This window comes from Chlamydotis macqueenii, chromosome 15 (assembly GCF_036417535.1).
Source record: "Chlamydotis macqueenii isolate bChlMac1 chromosome 15, bChlMac1.mat, whole genome shotgun sequence".
NCBI lineage: Eukaryota > Metazoa > Chordata > Aves > Otidiformes > Otididae > Chlamydotis > Chlamydotis macqueenii.
Window position 1 is genome coordinate 302,143 of NC_141570.1, and position 16,744 is coordinate 318,886.

Below are 16,744 nucleotides of genomic sequence, written 5' to 3' on the forward strand. Positions count from 1 at the left end.
AGCCCAAACAAAAACACTAAACCACAAAACCCCAAACCAAAATGAAAACACAAAGCAAAAGGACAGAAAAATGGGCTTTTCAAGAAAAACTGTAGTTTTTAATTGGCTGAATAAAAATGAGGCTTTGATTGTTCCAAAGACCTAATTGTAAAGCAGAGGCATTTTGTTGTTTTTCTTTCCAGCTGCTCTAGAAGTCTGGGATCACCAGAATCCTTCAGGTGTTTGGTCTTATTTTACAGATTTTCTTCTCCAAAAGAAATTATAGCAACTGTTAATGACAGTAACATCACATTCTTCACTTGTCATTAGATTGTGCTATAGTATAAAAGCACCCTTGAATATAGTTTTTACAAGGTAAAAAGCAGGAAGGACCAGAAAGGGGATATTTTTTCAGATATCAGAAAAACTGAATCTTACAACACTGAAAAAAATCACTGCTGGCACCTCTTGTGGCTGTCACACAAGCTGGATGTGAACTCCTCATTCTGTTGCTGCCTTTCTCCCAGATGAAGACTTCCCACAATAGTTCTCTGGCTTAACACATGTTTTTGGGAAAGGTGTCTCTATCTACTTTGTTACTTATAACTGAAATCTTTCTTTGCACTGTCAAAACTAAGCAGTGCTAGCAGTCACCAGAGAGACAAGGGAAGCCATTCCTAAAGAGGAGGAAACAAATGTGCGTATCAGTATGTATGCATGTGCCAGCTAGTGTAGATGTACGCGTACACATCTCAGTATGCTTGCTAAAACTGCTGAGGCCTTTAAATCTGTGAGCTGTAACTAAGACTCCAGGAATCTGCTTGGTGGGTAATCAATTATATATAGGATTTTCTATGTCTAGGGCAGAAAAGAAACCTCCAGACATTCGGCTCAGAAAGGTTGTATGTGTTCCACAGACAGGCAAAGGACTCCTCAGTTCTGGAGAAATAAAAAAATCCCTGGAGAGGCAGTGGGCCTGGCCTGTTTTGTGAGTAAATAAAGCTCGTGTGTACTGTTCTTGCTTTTCACCTTTACCCATTAGGTTAGCCCAGCCACTTAACCTTGGAATAAATTTTTGTTAAAGTCAAAGCACTACATGGGGCTTAGTTACTGCAAAATAAAAAGTTACAGCCATTAAGGATAATAAAGAACAATGCCCACTGCCTGATTTTCTTTATAAATTCTGATGAAATCAGGAACTATTTGAAGTCATCAATATCATATTAAGAAGCAAAATTACCCTCTTTAGCAAAAATTGTTTATCATGGTTTTAGGAGGAATCATATATAGTTTTAAAGTAGCGATGGAGTTTAAATCATTGGTTCAGCACATTGCAAATGTTGCTGCTGCAGAGATGCATGCAATTCCAACAGCTCTTCCTGAGGCAAAATCAGCAGGTCTGCTGCTGCTTCCTTTGACTAGGGAGCTGCTGAACTGCTGCTGCCAGGGGGTTAATTTAGGGAAGGGCATGGCCATGTGTCTCCTGAGACAGCAGATGTTGCTGGAGTCAGGTGTTACCATGCCTGTACGGGTAGCAGTTGCTAGCCAGAGGAGTTGCTCACAATCTCCTTTTGAAGCACAGAAATTGAGGATTTACCTAAAAATGATACATGTTTATAATTGTCTGCACAGTCGCCATTTAAGCCACTTGGGAAGACAGTGTTGGATGGTGAGAGGAGAACACAAAGATCTTTGCAGGCAGTATTCCTCAGGGAAGGTCACTGATCATTCTGATGTTTGACGAGACTGTTACTATTGGAGAGCTTCAGTAGTTCAGCAGGAATCAAACCTCCTGTGGTATCATTATCAGATAAGGTACAATAGTCACTACTGATGAAGGACACATTTGCTGTGTCCAAAGATTCATGAAGCACAAGGAAGTCACCCTTTCCATGCTGTGAGTGAGAGGGATAATTTCTTCCTATGCTAGGGCTCTCCAGGTTGGTTTTAAGTATTTCAGAGATTTTCAGGCCAACTGTATCATCAGCATGGTTTTGTGCCAACAATAGTCCCAGTCTCAGTTCTATCTCTTCTGCTCTTACATACCAGCTAGGGACATACTGCTGGCTTGGGCCTGAGGCAAGTACAAAGTTTTCTTCTGCAGTAACCAGATTGGTGCTTTCCACAGGTTTCAAGGAGATCTGGGAAACCAGTTCCTGGGTGTTTAGATCAGAAACTCCATCTGCAGTCACTTTGTTTGAGTTGCTGGCCTCTTCTCTTCTGAGTTGGCTACAAGCCTCATTAAGTCCAAGCCAGTCCTAGTGAAAGGATCAGTAAGTTCAGGACATTTTGCTTAGGGCTGGAATTTGCAAAACAACTGTTCTTTCTATATGGCTTTGGGACAATAATCCAGAGGTTTAGTGCAAATCTACTGGGCAAAGTTAGAGTGATAGGTAGAGAATCTAGCTGCTAATTTCACAATAAATTTTCAAGATTTCACCTGCAGAATATACTGCAAGCTGCTTATATTGCTTTGGCTTTGTGAAGAGACGATGCACCTTTCATGTTCAGCATGGATAGGGAGTGAGTGACTGGAGGGGTTTTATTTCTAAGGAGAGAGAAGCTGGATGGAAGCTCTGATGGTGTAGCTAGTATGGGGAGGCGGGAAACTGAGAAACTATAAACTCCCAGGAAGACCAGAACATGTGTCAGTAACTCCACTCAGGAGCTAGAACGATTAGTCTCAGAAAAAAATAATTCTCTCCTCACAAACTGACCGTCGTAAGAAAGAAATTAAATCTATTTCTTACCTTAAAATTCCCATTGTGCAAATTATAGAGTGGCTGAAAGAAAGCAGCTGGCGTGGGAATGTTAAAGCAGGAGAGGCTTTTTGCCCTGAAGTGAGAAAACAACACTTAAAATTAAAAAAAAAAACAACCTTTTTGTATTCTGTCTCAATGATTTAGCACACTGATTAGCTGAAAGCCCCACACTTATGTTAGAAAGATTGCACAAGAAGCCCATTTCATATGGTTTCTGGCATCTCATGCAATTGTTTGTCTGCCTCCTGTGCATGCATTTAATGTTTCTAGCCCAAAGCACAGTCTTAAAAGTTTCTGAGGAATGATATATGCTGCAAACTCAGTAGTAGTCTATTACTCATTATATGCACTGAGCTATCTATGTGTTTGTTTAGCAACTTATTTGATCTAAACCACTGTTTCTGGAAGTGTTTTAGGGAGTTCTAGTTTTATTACATTCAGACAGAGGAATTCTGCCAGACATCCTAGACCCTTTATTAGAGGGTCTATCCTGTAAAAATATTTTATCATATGGACATCATGTATTCTGTTTCTCTAAGAGTGACATATATATGCAGCATAATAATTTACATCAAGGCAGAAAAGGAAGAGGTAGGAGATCTACCTTTGCTCTGCCAGCATAAAGAATTGCAGAGGATGGTTGACCCAAGGCTCTAGACACACTTTTTTCTCTGTACAACTTGGTCCCAGAACCTAAGAAACACCGAATCTGAGTCAGTGTAGTTTGCCTGTATTGGTATTTTACATACTGACTACTCCCAAGTGTGTCACAAGTACCTTAACATTGCCATCAGTTTAACCACCTTTATGAATTGCTGTGTACTTGCTCTTTTAATTCATCTACATGAAACCTAACAAAAAATTTCCATGGGTTTAAATGTCTTTAACTCCAAGAGACCCTCAACCTTGAGCTTTAGCTGAGTTTGGGTGCCACAAACACACTTTCGTCTCCTTAAGGATTGTGTAGTAGGTCATTAACTATCAGCAGCTAAGGAACATGTCATGTCCCAAGATTGTCAAAGGAGCATTTGAAAATGATTGAGTCTGTGCAGCAGAAAGAGGAAGCAAAAGGAATATAAGGACACTTGATTTACTCTCTTCAGGCCATAAAAGTCATGGGGAACTTAATGAAAAACTAAAACATACCTTGAGGAAAGCTTGCAGCTCCAAAATAAATAGAGTAGAGTGCCAAAACTCAGAGGAATGAACAAGAACTGCATAGTTCTGGTATTTAGGATCTTTTCAGACAGTTTTGGTACACCTAGGAAAAGAATCAGGACAAAGATTATTGATAAAAAGTCTGGAAGTCAAGATAGAACCCAAATAACCAAGCAATGCAAATAAGACAGGCTGCTGAAGACTTCAAGGAGAGCAATTAGGCTACAAATAACTATCACTATAACTTGAAGGAAGGTAGTTCTGATTTGAAAAGCTTCATTTCACCATGTATCTTCCTTTTTTTTTTTTTTTTTGGAACATGGACATGAAAAGACATGAATTAAGGTAAAAACAGTATTCTTGGTACCTGCTCTTTGAAACACTGTTGTCTGGCTCCACTCACTCCACTGGCTATGGTACGAATCCTCATTTTCAGAAACTTTGCAGCGAACTCGTGCGATGTAAGCAATGCCACTGCGAAGCTCTGTGGCTTCAATTTCTATCTGTGGCAGTGAACTGGGTGGTGTCTTGTTCAATGCAATCTGCAAAGTATTACAAACAATTTCTGGTAACAAGGCTGGACAAAGGGATGGTCTTTTAAATACTCTTTGTCCCTCCCTTCTTTTCTTTTCCAAATCCTCTTTTCTTGGATGCAAGAAGAGGGCCTGCATGATGATGAATCACTTCTTAATGCAGAGTTCAGACTAAGAAGATTTTCTCCAGTATTGATGTTTTATATGAAATCTTTCAGCCTTGATGTGGGAAACCAGAAAGGCCAGCTTAAAACAGTCCAGCTGCCAGAAGGCCCTGAGCTAAGCAGCAAGGCCATTGCACCCAAAGAGCAAGGCCGCACCGGTGTGTGCCCCATCCAGTTACCTCCCAGGACGTGCTGTACTCCTTATATTGCAACTCGTACTGAAGAATTTCAACAAGGTACCAAGGCACGCTCCACCATATCCGACACTTGCTGGCAGTGACATTGCTCTGGATGTTCAAAGGTGGATCAAGTTTTACTGCAAATAGAGAGGTAGGTTTTTTCACAATATTTGGGACATCAACACCACAGAAGGAGATGCATGATGCTAGGCTGACTGAAGTCTTGCAAGATAAAGTTGGGTCTGAAGAGTGATACTAAGACCAGCAGTAGACCAAATTAGCTTACAGGGCAGGTCAGAATAGCTACAGAACTGACTTAATGATAACTGTAATAGCCCCTGGGAATAGTCCTGCAAGCAAAAAACCACTCTGGATGTCACGTTCTGCTCTTCCAACATACCACTACTATAGACAAGCTCTGAGATTTCAAATACCAGAGAATTTCTCTGAAGTACCAGGCCATGGGACATTGAATTAGATCCATTACTTTGATTCCTCATGACTTCATTTCTTAGGAAAAAAAAAAAAACCACCTATAGATGCAAACCAGTTGTACATTATCTATGGCACAAGAAAACATGATGTAGACGAGAAGTATACGAGAAAGGTGCTCCAGAACCAGCCCTCTCTGAAGTCCTGGGAAACTCAGAATGCAGACACACTGGGACTGCATCCTCACTGATGAAGTCCATATGGTGCACTCTCCAGGGACGGGCAGTCTGCCTTGTTTCAATTATCTTCACTTGCTATCTTTGAGACACCATGTGTTAGAGAGTCTATCAGACCTACCCCAAAGCTGCTAGGCAGACCCTCAGCTCACAGCTGCCCTGCTTCATACTTACTGTGCCTGCGGGGATTGTACTCTGGAAAGGTAATGTACGTGTGATTACGTCCAAAGAAGTTGCCTTGGAGAGAAACTCTGTACCCATCTGTTTCCAGGATCTGGCTGGCTAAATGGATTGTGCAGTGGTACTGATTCGGCATGCTCTCTCTGGCAGTCAGTTTGCAGCTGGCGTTGTGGCCCTTTGACCAGAGGCTAGAAGAATAAAAGGGCTGAAAATTTCTTCTAAGTCATATGATTAAGTGCTTTTCAGTTTATGAAAGATGGGTGGCAGCTTAGCACAGCACCGCATTTGGGAAGAACGTGAACCTCTAGTGCAGATAGCAGAGAAAGCAATGCTAAAACTGGCTGGATGGCAGGGCTGAAGAGGGAGGAAGGAGACACCTTCATACCCTCACTGCTGAGAGCAGCAAACCTCCAAGGAGCTGCACACAGCGCACAGCACCTGGCTCTGGCTCCCCTGGAAAGGGAGAGGGCTGCTCCGTGCTGCTGCTGGGACAGCAGCGGGCGTGGGGAGGCAGGAGGCGGTGGACAGTTAGTGACGAGCAGACAGCACAGAGCTAACAAGTTGTACAGCACAGCCTCTCTTGCTGTGAACAAACCGGTACTGACAGCAAAACGTCAGGGGTTGGTTTGTTGTTTGGTTGGGTTTTTTTTTTTAATATTCACAAGCCTCAGCACAGCAGAGCATGATGAATGACAGAAAACACAATCTTGGGGAAATAGCTCCAAAGAGCAGTCTTCTATTATTACATTATCTAATGTAGCCATTTATTAGTAAGTTTTTCATGTTGCATGTGACCTCACGATAAACTAGGATACCACAGTTCATCAACTTAGCTTTTTTTTTTTGTAGATTTAAAATCCAGTATCATTAAGAGTTCGGTTATTTTTCACTTAACCTTACCAGAATACACAAGGCGTCTAATGTCAGCGTGGCTTACCCTTATGTAATCGTCCACTAGTTATTGGTAGTCAAGACAAAATTATTACATGCTCTAAACGCATTCATATCAAATTAGCATATCACAATGCTTATTATTGTATCACCTAGCAAACTATTCACCTAATTTTTTCTGTTACAGGAAAAAATTTTTCACATTATATTCTAAATCTGCTATGAAAGCCTATAACTCACTGGACTTTCAAAATCCTTTTCTACATATATATATAAAAATATTTGTATAAATATAAATATATCTATAAAAACTAATTTAGATTAAATCACTAGGGCTTTGATTTCTAGGTAGTAGGACAAGAAGTGATTAGAAATTGATTAGGCAGCTTCATGTGTCATGGGCTTTGGAAGTCCCTAGATGATGGGGAGCGGAGGCTGGGATGGGAAGGCTCTCTGCACTGAGCGGCCCCTCAGGAGACAGCAGACAGAGGGACTGCCCTGAGCTGCTGTGAGATCATGCAGCCGGGTGTACTGGACCTGTACTGACACCCCCCAGCCTGTGGAGCCACCAAAGGTTGCGAAGGGAGCAGATTCTGAGGCAGCCCAGGTGTGGGGTGATAAAGTGTCAGAGCTAGCTATGCCACAGGTCTCCTGCTGTGGAGGGAGCAAAGCTCACGGCTGTGCCCCATCTCTACTCCTCTGCCTTGTCCTGCCCATGCCAGGGCTGTGGCTGCCACAGACAGCTCTTGGTGTGCAGCTCTTACTTGGTGAAATGCAGCTGGAAAGGTCCGTCACTCACGGGCTCCTCCATTGCCCACATGCAGCTCACGGTAGTCACGTAGTTATTCAGGCAGCTCAGGCTTCCAGGGAACTCTGTGGAGGAAGGAGACCAGAGCTGCATTCGTGTACCACCTGATGCGGCCTTGCGTGGTACATCAAACGCATCACTTGCTAGTGCTTCCGTTACTGATACCTCAGCTATCCTTCCTCATGAGGTCCTTCCTCTCTCGTACTGCCCTTCACTGCATGAAATGAGTGTGAGATCTTAGGGCAGGGACCTTGAGCAGTGGCTACCTTTTTTCTGCTGCCCAGCTTGTCCAGTATATGCTCAGTTCCCTAGGCCTGGCATTGTCAGCCGGCTGTACTGGTTCCTGGGATCTGGGAAAGGGCAATCACAAGATTGTGATTTGCCCTTCGGGTCTGTGAATGAAAAATGAGCACATGCATGTTCCTCTCTTCCCACAGTGGACCTATTCCAGATCTCTTCTTACCTTTCGCTCTTCCTCCACGAAAGAGCAGCACAGCAAAAATGTACAGCTGGAGGCCCAGCTGCCACACATCTTCTCCCATTCCAGACAGTATCTAAAATAGAACAACCGTTAGAAGCAATTTTGTCAGTATTTGTACCAGCACATTAAAGCTTTAGCTACATGCTTCTGCCAGCCCTGACGCAAGATGACTTTGACTCTGTCAGACAGGGCACCAACTCAGCTATATAAGTTCTTCTATAGGAACTGTTCTTCTCATGGCAGTAAATAGTACTTTGCATCTAAAGCACCAGCTGCCTGAAAGGAAATCTTTAATTCCTGCCATTTGATCAGGTGCAGGGAGCTGTCCCATCTTTCCTTCTTCCTGCATTTTTTTTTTGGTGTCTGGTTTATGACAATTTAAGAGCAGAGAGCCACAGTGGGTTGAAATGAATGTTCATGTTTGCCTGTATCCTGTTTCTGACAGTAAGCAAAGCCAGATTTTGGGTTTGCTGGATTCTGGAGAAAACCATAGCAATAGAGGAAGCATAGATGTTCTTCTCTGAGAACATTATCAGCCTCCAGATGTTTGCGGCTCAGGGGCCTCCTGGAGCAGATGTAATTTCTGCATATTCACGGCTTCAATAGATTTTTCTCTCATGAGCTTGTCCATCAGCAGTAGTCATCTGCTGAAAGCCATCTGTACCACAAAGACTGCTGCCTTTCTTTAATAATGGTTCTTTTTTCCTTGAGGGAGTTGAGTGACTGGTCTTCTGTATCTCCCTATTCTCTTCACTAGGGGAACGCTTGCTTGACCTGGTGCTGTCACAAAACTTTTGAGGGAGCCTTTCTTCAAGCCACTTGGAGTTGTCTTGAGCTAGTGTGAAAGGATTGGAGGCCAGCAACAAAAGCTGGGATAGAAATGGGTCTTCTAGCCTACAGATCTCTTGTTTTAGAAATTCACCCATTTCATACCTGAACAAAACCAAGACCTATCATAGCTTTCTCTCTCTGACACACAAACACAAGAAGCTGTAGTTCCTGGCAGATAACTAAGTTGCTCATCTGCAGTGAGAGAATCTTGGGATTATGTTTTCTTTCCGTAAGAAACATTGTGCCATAATCTCGGGATTATGTTTTCTTTTCCTTTTCTGAATTAAATAGTAAATAATTATAATGTTTCAGAAACTGATCAAGAGAAAAGGAATCTTTCTGGCTTCCACTTCACTACCCCTTAATTTATGAGTTTTTTTGTAAATATCCTGTTTTGCTGCAGATCTTCAGAGTGGGGGTTGTGAAGAGGAAGCGTCACCATTAGCTGATTTTAGCTGAAGGAGGCTGGGAGGCATGAAGTCTCTCCTGCTTATCATTCTAATCAGGGTTGCATATGATCCCTGTGATAAATGCAGTGAGACTGACTAAATATGAAATAGAGAGAGCTGCATTAAGTAGAATTATACATGTGCTTACAAGAACTTGTTCAGGCACACAAACAAACAAACATAGGTCAAGATAACTAAACCAGGACAGAATATTTCCAGCTAATTGTTACTAATTTGATAAACTTCCCCCACTCCACACCCCTGCAAGAAATTCTTTGTTCAGTTCTGCAGTGTTTGAAACATGTCAGACATTTCCTGGCTCTCTACTTCACCTGGAAACAAATACAGCGTGTTTAAATGCAAATTTGTGTGTTAGAAGCCATGAATGTTAGTCATAAGTAGGTCAGAGAATGCTGAATTCTGAAAGGCTTATCAGAAAATAATTTGGGGAATTGGCACATAACCAGCTGAACGGGGTACATTAATGCAATTAGAGGAGCTGACGCACAGACTGTGCATATCAATTAAAAGCAATGTTATTGCAGCTACATATAGCATTCGTAACAGCATTATTAGTTCATTTCTTCTGTTGGGATCCATACTTTAAACAAAAAGTTGCTTAAAAGAGGAACATAGTTCTGAAAAGGGCTGTAAGAATGATTTAATGCTGGATATAACTTTCCTCAGAAATGAACAACTAAAGACCAACTAAATCTCTTTAACTTAACCAAAGGAAAGGCTAAGCAGTAATTTCACACCAGCTATTAGTATCTTACATGGGAAGAAGATTTCAGGTAGGAGAAAAGTTTTTTTTTTTTTAATCTACTAGAGAAAGATGGAAAGAATCTGGTAGTTAGACACTGAAGGTAGATACAATTAGACAGGAACAAAGTGTGGAATTTGTACAAAGGAGAATTACCTTTATTGCTGGAACCTCTTGCCTAAACATATGATCCAAGACTTGGAGTCTATAAATCTTGGCTAGGTATCTTAAAAAACCAAACCACCCCCTGCCAAAAAAAAAAACCTCCTTAGCCAAGATGGAAGTTGTGAAATTGATTCAGGTCTTAATTATAATTGTCTGCCCTAAAGCGATCATGATAGTCTTCTCCTCTTAACATCAGCAATCCTCAGCCTTGCAAGGGTAAACCTAATGGTACATCCTAAAAAGCTGGTTTACGAACAGACCCTATCACTTTTCAGTAACTGCCAGACACTTCCCACTCATGAAAAAAGGAAATAATTGTACATTTTGTAGTGTTCAGGGGAAATACCAATTACAAGCAGAGACATATTACTGAGGTCATTTGAGTAACGTCTGCTGATGCTCACAATGGGTTTGGCCTTGCAAGAAAATAACTGCAAACTTTGCTAGGATCCTAGAGATGCTCTGATGCCTTTTCTCACGTTTCATACTCACTGTGCTTCCCACCTGGTTCAGGTCACTCAGCTGTGGGAAAAGAATTGCCACATTACCGTAAGGCAGATTGAGCTGATGATAGCCCAGCTTGACCGCAGATGAACTCTCTTGGCAAGTCCCAGAGGAAAACAACTGTTTTGGTGAAATTGTCTTCCTCTTACGTAGGTCAACGTGAAGGTTTTGATAGGCCATGTAGTAAAATGGACATGGTCAATACAAACCTCAGCTCCTCCTGGACAGCAGACAGCCACAGAATGGGACAAAAATGAGGGAAGTGCAAAAGCATTTTTCAGTTTCAGTGAGAACGGGTGGGTGAAGGGATTCTTGGTGACATTGCAGGCATTCACCATTCTCCCCAGTGACCATCAGCTCTGAACACTGTCAGTTCTTTCTGCAGCAGGAGGAAAGCAAGAAGCTGATTATCAAGCCAGGAACCAAGCAGAAGCCAATGAAGTGCCAGCACCATTGCAAGGCAACATCTCACAGGCATGCTCTACGTCCAAGTGCTAGCAGCAAGGGCACTATTACAGCAGCTTGGGGACTGGAAGACAAATCAACTTCCTAGCCAGGCTGCTTGATGTGTTTTTTTTGTTCTAACGCCTGGTTTCTGCAACACTGCTGAATTGTGGGTGACAGCAGAAAAGCCCCGTGAAAACTGTAAGCGCGAGGTGTCAGAGGAAGGGAGAACCTTCATGCTGCAGGAAGCAAAGAGACCAAATGTCTGAGAGAAAGCCCTGAAATGGTACAATAGGTATGCTGCCACCCATCCAGGTGTTGATTCTGCACCAGAAGCCAACTGGTGACCTCGAGTTCCCAGGTGGTCTCAAGCTGGTTGCAATGGTGCTTCCATCCTTGTATGTGTCCAGGGCAGAGGAGTTCTGCCTGTTATCTGCTCAAAGAAATGGGGCCTTGCAGCCTTGCCTTTTCCTTCACCCTCTGCAATTCCATCAGCTGCCTCCATTTCCCAAAAGTAATTTCAAGTTATTTTAATCCGAATGTGTACACACAGATTTTCCACATGCTCTCAACTGCTTATCAACAGAAAGACAGGTGATTTACCAGAAATCCATATTCAGAGTTCTAGCTAACCCCGACATTCAGGGTCCAGTAGAACACACAATAAAAAGATAATCTTTGGTTTTAAGAATTTATAGGGTAAAATAAATTATTTGATAGATACCACTGTGAGGGGAAGTAATACAAGAAGGTGAGAGCACAGTCTCAGCCTGGGTGTAGCCTAGCGATCATCTGGATTTTAGCAACTCAGAACAGCACAGCTTTAAGGAGAGACTTGAAGAAAGAGGTTGAGGTAGGTCAAGAGAATTGTAGAAGGCACCTTCAGTGTGTAAGCAGCATGGAGGAAGGTTAGGAGGAGTTAATTTCATGATCTAGTGGAAGGTGGAAGCTAGTGTCATAGAGAGAGCTGACTTCTTGGTATGGCAGTGAGAGATGACACAAGGACAAGGAGAGGCTGTCAGTGACTTTGCAATTGGGGAAAAGAAGCTTATGTTTGATGTGATAGAGAAAGGGAGATAGAAGAATTGTGTAGAGAAATGTAATGGGTTCAAAGTCACAAACACAAAAAAGGACCTTTGCATCTCTGACCCTTGGATCACTACAAGTAAGACAAGATCAGCTTTACAAAGGCCTGATAAAAACATGAAATTGAAGTGTCATACAAGAGCATGAGCAAGGATTTCACGTGGAGATGCGTGCATAAGATTCTTCAACGTGCCTTAGCGCCCTTTGATACGTGCAGTGATATTCTACACCAGCCCATAGCAGACAGCCAGGACTCTGAGGTTCTATCCCACATCTGCCATGAACTTTTATATAGAGTAGATTGTTTTGTCAGTGCAATTTTTCTTGTTGCAGCTCACTTGTATGGTGTGCTATGCTCACCTACATCTTAGAGGCAGTCAGAAGCTTCAGCTCTGATCTGGCAGTGGCTCTGAGCTGTTCCAGAACGTGTCCTGCTCGCTCTCCCTCCCACAGCAAGGTACAACGAGTGGTGCGGAGCATGAGCAGGCACAGCAGACCTGCACCCTCAAACACTCTGTTTCGATTCCTTAGATCTTAGCAATAGTCATAAATGACCTGCTCTCCCTCGACCATTATCCCTTCCTTTGCTTCAGTTTCTTCCAGAGGCAGCACCAACAGGCACCAAAGAGCGGCAGGACACGGACTCGCACCTGTGAAGGACAGCAGTGACAGGCGACAGTGTGTCCGTACCAACAGCCCTCCATCCATTAAAATATTTTGTAGGCCTTTTAGGAAAAATTAATGGTACATTATTTACCTCCTGAATACCTAGGCCTCTAAGCACGTCTGACATAAGTTCGTCAAGTGCACAAAGTAGACTTGCATGGTCAGCATATGAACTGCTGGAGAATAAAGAAGAAGAGGTAGTATTTCCTCATCTTTAGAGATTATCAGAGAGAACCCCAGATAACTAGTCTTTTTCTCCCTTAATCTTTGGGGAGCCATTTTTCCACAATTTGATGCTCACAAACAGCTATGTACTTTTAGATTTGACAGACTTGGATCCCAGAGGCTGAAAAAAAGCTGCTACAAAGGACGACTACTGCAATAAAGTGATATTCACACACACACACACATATATATATATACACACCCACACATTAAAAATAGTGTATTTTTGTCTGCAAAGTTCCAAACACCGAGGGCTATTTTGGCTGGATTCATTTACATCCATCTGTTTCAGTCAGAAAGGAGTACCTAAAAATCATTTGTTCAAGATGATGCTTCTTTCTAGCACAATCCGTATCAGAATTAACTCAATAGTGTGGTTTTGTGCTCAGCAAACTAGGAGAACAAAAGTGCAAAAACCCTTCTGGTGGATTTATTGCTCTAGGTTCCTAGTACAAGAAGCAATATAGAATTCCATATTTAGATAAAGGAATTATTTTTCAATCTTAGCTCAGTAGACATATCCTATCATTATTTACTAGCACGCATAGCACAGAAATATGTCAAACTGTCTTACCAGCTCAAAGGAAACTTCACTTTTTGCAGTGCTTCTGTCCCTTGATAGTTAGGCTGTGTGGTTTGATGATCAGGCAGTAGCAGCATAATAAAGCCAAGCTTACTGTGCCCGATTTTAAAGATAATCTCAAGAACCAATGAAAAACTGCTCAGATTATCAGATTGAGTTAAAGTAGCTGCATCTGCAATTACTCATTAGTGATGGAGAAACTGAGGAATTGCTGTTAAAGGGTTAACACTTTAAAGGCGGAGTAATTTACTGGATATAAAAGTACCTTCTTGCAATATTTATATAAAAAAGGCCAACAGAAGAGCTCTCTAAGTGACCTAGGCCATTTCCTAGCCCTGCCTGGATGTGAGGTGAGACTGCTTCCATTCAAGGCCTCTGCCCCACTGTGCTCAGACACCTCAGGCGCCCCGGAGCCGCCCTGTCCCGTACTTCCTGCACAGCCTATGGCTGCACTTTGCTCGAAGGGGCAACTCTGGAAACAAAGGGAAACAAGCATTGCAGTGCTTTCGTGTCTAAATCCTCAAGTGTATAACGAATAGATCTTTCCATACGTGGCTGCAGTGCTAGTGTTACAGTCAGGACCCATCAACGCAGTCACGTGCACGGGTCCAGTGCCAGAGGAGAGAGGCGCAGGCAAAGCACAGCCTGAGGAACAGCCTGCCAGCATTAGCTCTGGGAGCCAAGAGACAGGAAGGCAGAGGCCTTGCAGAAGGGAAGACAGATTTTTCCAAATCGGTACTACAGATTGAATTATGGTGCTTCTCGCAATACCTGCTTTTGGGTCTTCCTCACCCAGTAAGACTCCTGCCAACTCCCATGAGGCCCCATGGTTACCCATCTACATGTATATTACACTTTTATAGTTACAGCAACCCTGAACAGGAGCAGAAACAGAAAGCCCCTAAAATGCAGGCAGCCTTCAGAGTCTCATTTAAGCAAATAACACCTGCCACCTCAGAATTGTATTTCACCTGCTGCAGCAAAAAATATCGTCTCCTGTAGAGATAAAGTGTATCCCTGCATCTTCCCGGCCTACTGCTGCAGGTCACCATAAAGACGCTATGGCTGTGTAAGAGCCATAGCTTTTACCATATTCTGCCTACAAATCACAGAAGAATCAGTACAAGAGTTCAGCAGCGGTTTGGCTCAAATGGCAAAGCACAAACTTCTTCTCCCAGTTTCCTTTCATATCACTGTTCCAAAATACAGAGTAGTATTTCTGACAAGAACACAGCTCTCTACAAGTTGCCTTTTTTCATACTTCCCTCATACCCCAAGTGCCACTCAGCCCAAAGACCACTAACTAAACTCTCGCTCTCCAAAGCTCACTCAGCCCCTTCTTTCATGTTTTCTAGGTCCCATTTACACCTGTCCCACAGTTAGCTTCCCTCAGGTGAACAGTGCTTCTCACCAGGTGATTTGCTTTAAGTTGCATATACCTTGAAGGGTTTTGTCTTGGTTTTAGGTTTGGTTTTGGTTTTTTGTTTGTTTGTTTGTTCAAAGTGCTCCATTTGGAAAGTCATTCACCATTTGTCTACTGTCAACCCAATACCAAATGTGTATGTTTTTCTGTCTCCTCTGATTTTGGATCCCTAGAGAGGCAAACGTAGTAAATAGAAGAATCCCATTACAGTGGAAGCTACTGGGACAAGCAGCACTTGCTCTGTGCTGCATGCTCTGGCTTGTACAGCAATGCACCTTTTTAAGCCTGAGATTAGCATCAGATAGACTCATATATAGTGGAATTTCTGTGTCTACCTGCTTCTGTGCTTGGCTAGTGAACACGTTGTTCACCTACCAGGACAGATGGTCAGTACTATAGGCCAGGACCACTTCTGTGTCCCCATCATGCTGTCACTCAAGAATCTGTGAAATTTGACTTCTTTCCTTTCCTCTGCTCATCAAGTCCCCCAGTAAAAAGGACACTGTTCTGGTCAGTGCAACATCTTAAGTCCATGATCACAATCCTGATTGTTGTGAATACTGTGCAAAGTGCAGCAGACCACAGCCATCTAAGGGCTTTGTCTACATGGGTGGTGCTGCTGGCATCTTCTTGCTACCTCATCACACCACTGCTCAGTGCATGACTAACCTCACCTTTGCAAGGCAGGCTAAGGACAGATCACCTGCTTACCTGAGCACAGCAGGGGTGGCTAAGCAGATTCCCCGCAGTGACGGGCTTAGGCAGCCTATTGCAGACTCTGTTCTTTTAAGCAGGCCTGCTTGGCCAAGCACTTAAACATCAAATGCCTTTACCACACTATCATCATAACTCTTTCCTGTGCTTCACACTGCTGTTCAGGAATCTGCCGCTGTGGGTTACTGAGGTCACGGAAGGGTGGAGTGAGACCTTTTAGAGACAGCTTGTTTGAGAGCAGGGGAGGCCTCCCAAAACCCAACAAAACATGGACATGCAGTGCTACCAATGGCCCTAGCATTCATGAGGAAGCATGTTTTTTTTTCCAAATTAGATATTGCTAGGTCAGGGACATTTGCACTTTGCTGCTAGGAGCCACAGAAAAAAATCTCATGTCAGACCCCTCCACATGCATGGTGTTAACAACTCATTGGCCAAAAGCTTAATTGTTACAGCTTGCTTCAGAAGGAACAGTCTCCCTTATTTTAATATCCTGATGCCACATACCAAAGCAAGCTCTTTTCTGCTCATGAAGTCTGCTTTCTAGGGTGACCAGAGGCAACTTCTAGCCCAACATAGCAGCAAACCACCACGATTTACCAGATGTGCAGCTAGATAGGGTGCAGCCATGACAGAAACAGCTCCTTCAGCAGTTCTGGGGCCAATGATACTAACAGAAACAAGGAGCGTGCAGAACAGAGATGTGCAGGGGCCCTAGAAAGATAAGCAAGTTTCTTCTCCTCCCTTAAGCAGCCTGGGACCAGTTACCACAATGTAGATCCTGAAGTGCAAACAGCTGCAAGATGAAGCTGCAGCAGACTGTTACAAACCATCAGCGATGCTCTGCCCAGTACACGTTTGCACAGACATCAGTGCGATGCAAGTAGCTGAGCAAGCTCAGCTCAACAAGAAACCGGAGCTAGCTCGATCCTCTGCTGCCTCGTGGAGGGAATGCAGGGTACTTGCAGCACAGCAGGGAGGATGCATAAGCACGCTAAGACAACATCTCCCACGACTTACCACAGAAGGTGACAAGAAAAATGGAAAAAAAGGAGGGAAGAAACAAAAAAAAAAAAAAAAACAACCAA

The 16,744-nt window shown here is 43.1% G+C and overlaps 1 protein-coding gene across 1 annotated transcript in view; it reads right to left on the bottom strand.

Moving 5' to 3' along the window:
* The window catches only part of LOC147598786 (interleukin-9 receptor-like), a 17,408-nt gene continuing 664 nt past the window's right edge, over nucleotides 1-16,744 (bottom strand). The window contains exons 2-9 of the mRNA XM_086760085.1: nucleotides 7,786-7,876; nucleotides 7,279-7,387; nucleotides 5,618-5,811; nucleotides 4,776-4,912; nucleotides 4,267-4,441; nucleotides 3,888-4,002; nucleotides 2,730-2,814; nucleotides 1-2,237 (exon numbers count right to left, since the gene is read on the bottom strand). Of these exons, the coding sequence (XP_086616211.1) occupies nucleotides 1,698-2,237; nucleotides 2,730-2,814; nucleotides 3,888-4,002; nucleotides 4,267-4,441; nucleotides 4,776-4,912; nucleotides 5,618-5,811; nucleotides 7,279-7,387; nucleotides 7,786-7,864 (1,434 nt within the window). The 5' untranslated portion in view covers nucleotides 7,865-7,876 and the 3' untranslated portion in view covers nucleotides 1-1,697. The remainder of the gene's footprint in view (nucleotides 2,238-2,729; nucleotides 2,815-3,887; nucleotides 4,003-4,266; nucleotides 4,442-4,775; nucleotides 4,913-5,617; nucleotides 5,812-7,278; nucleotides 7,388-7,785; nucleotides 7,877-16,744) is intronic.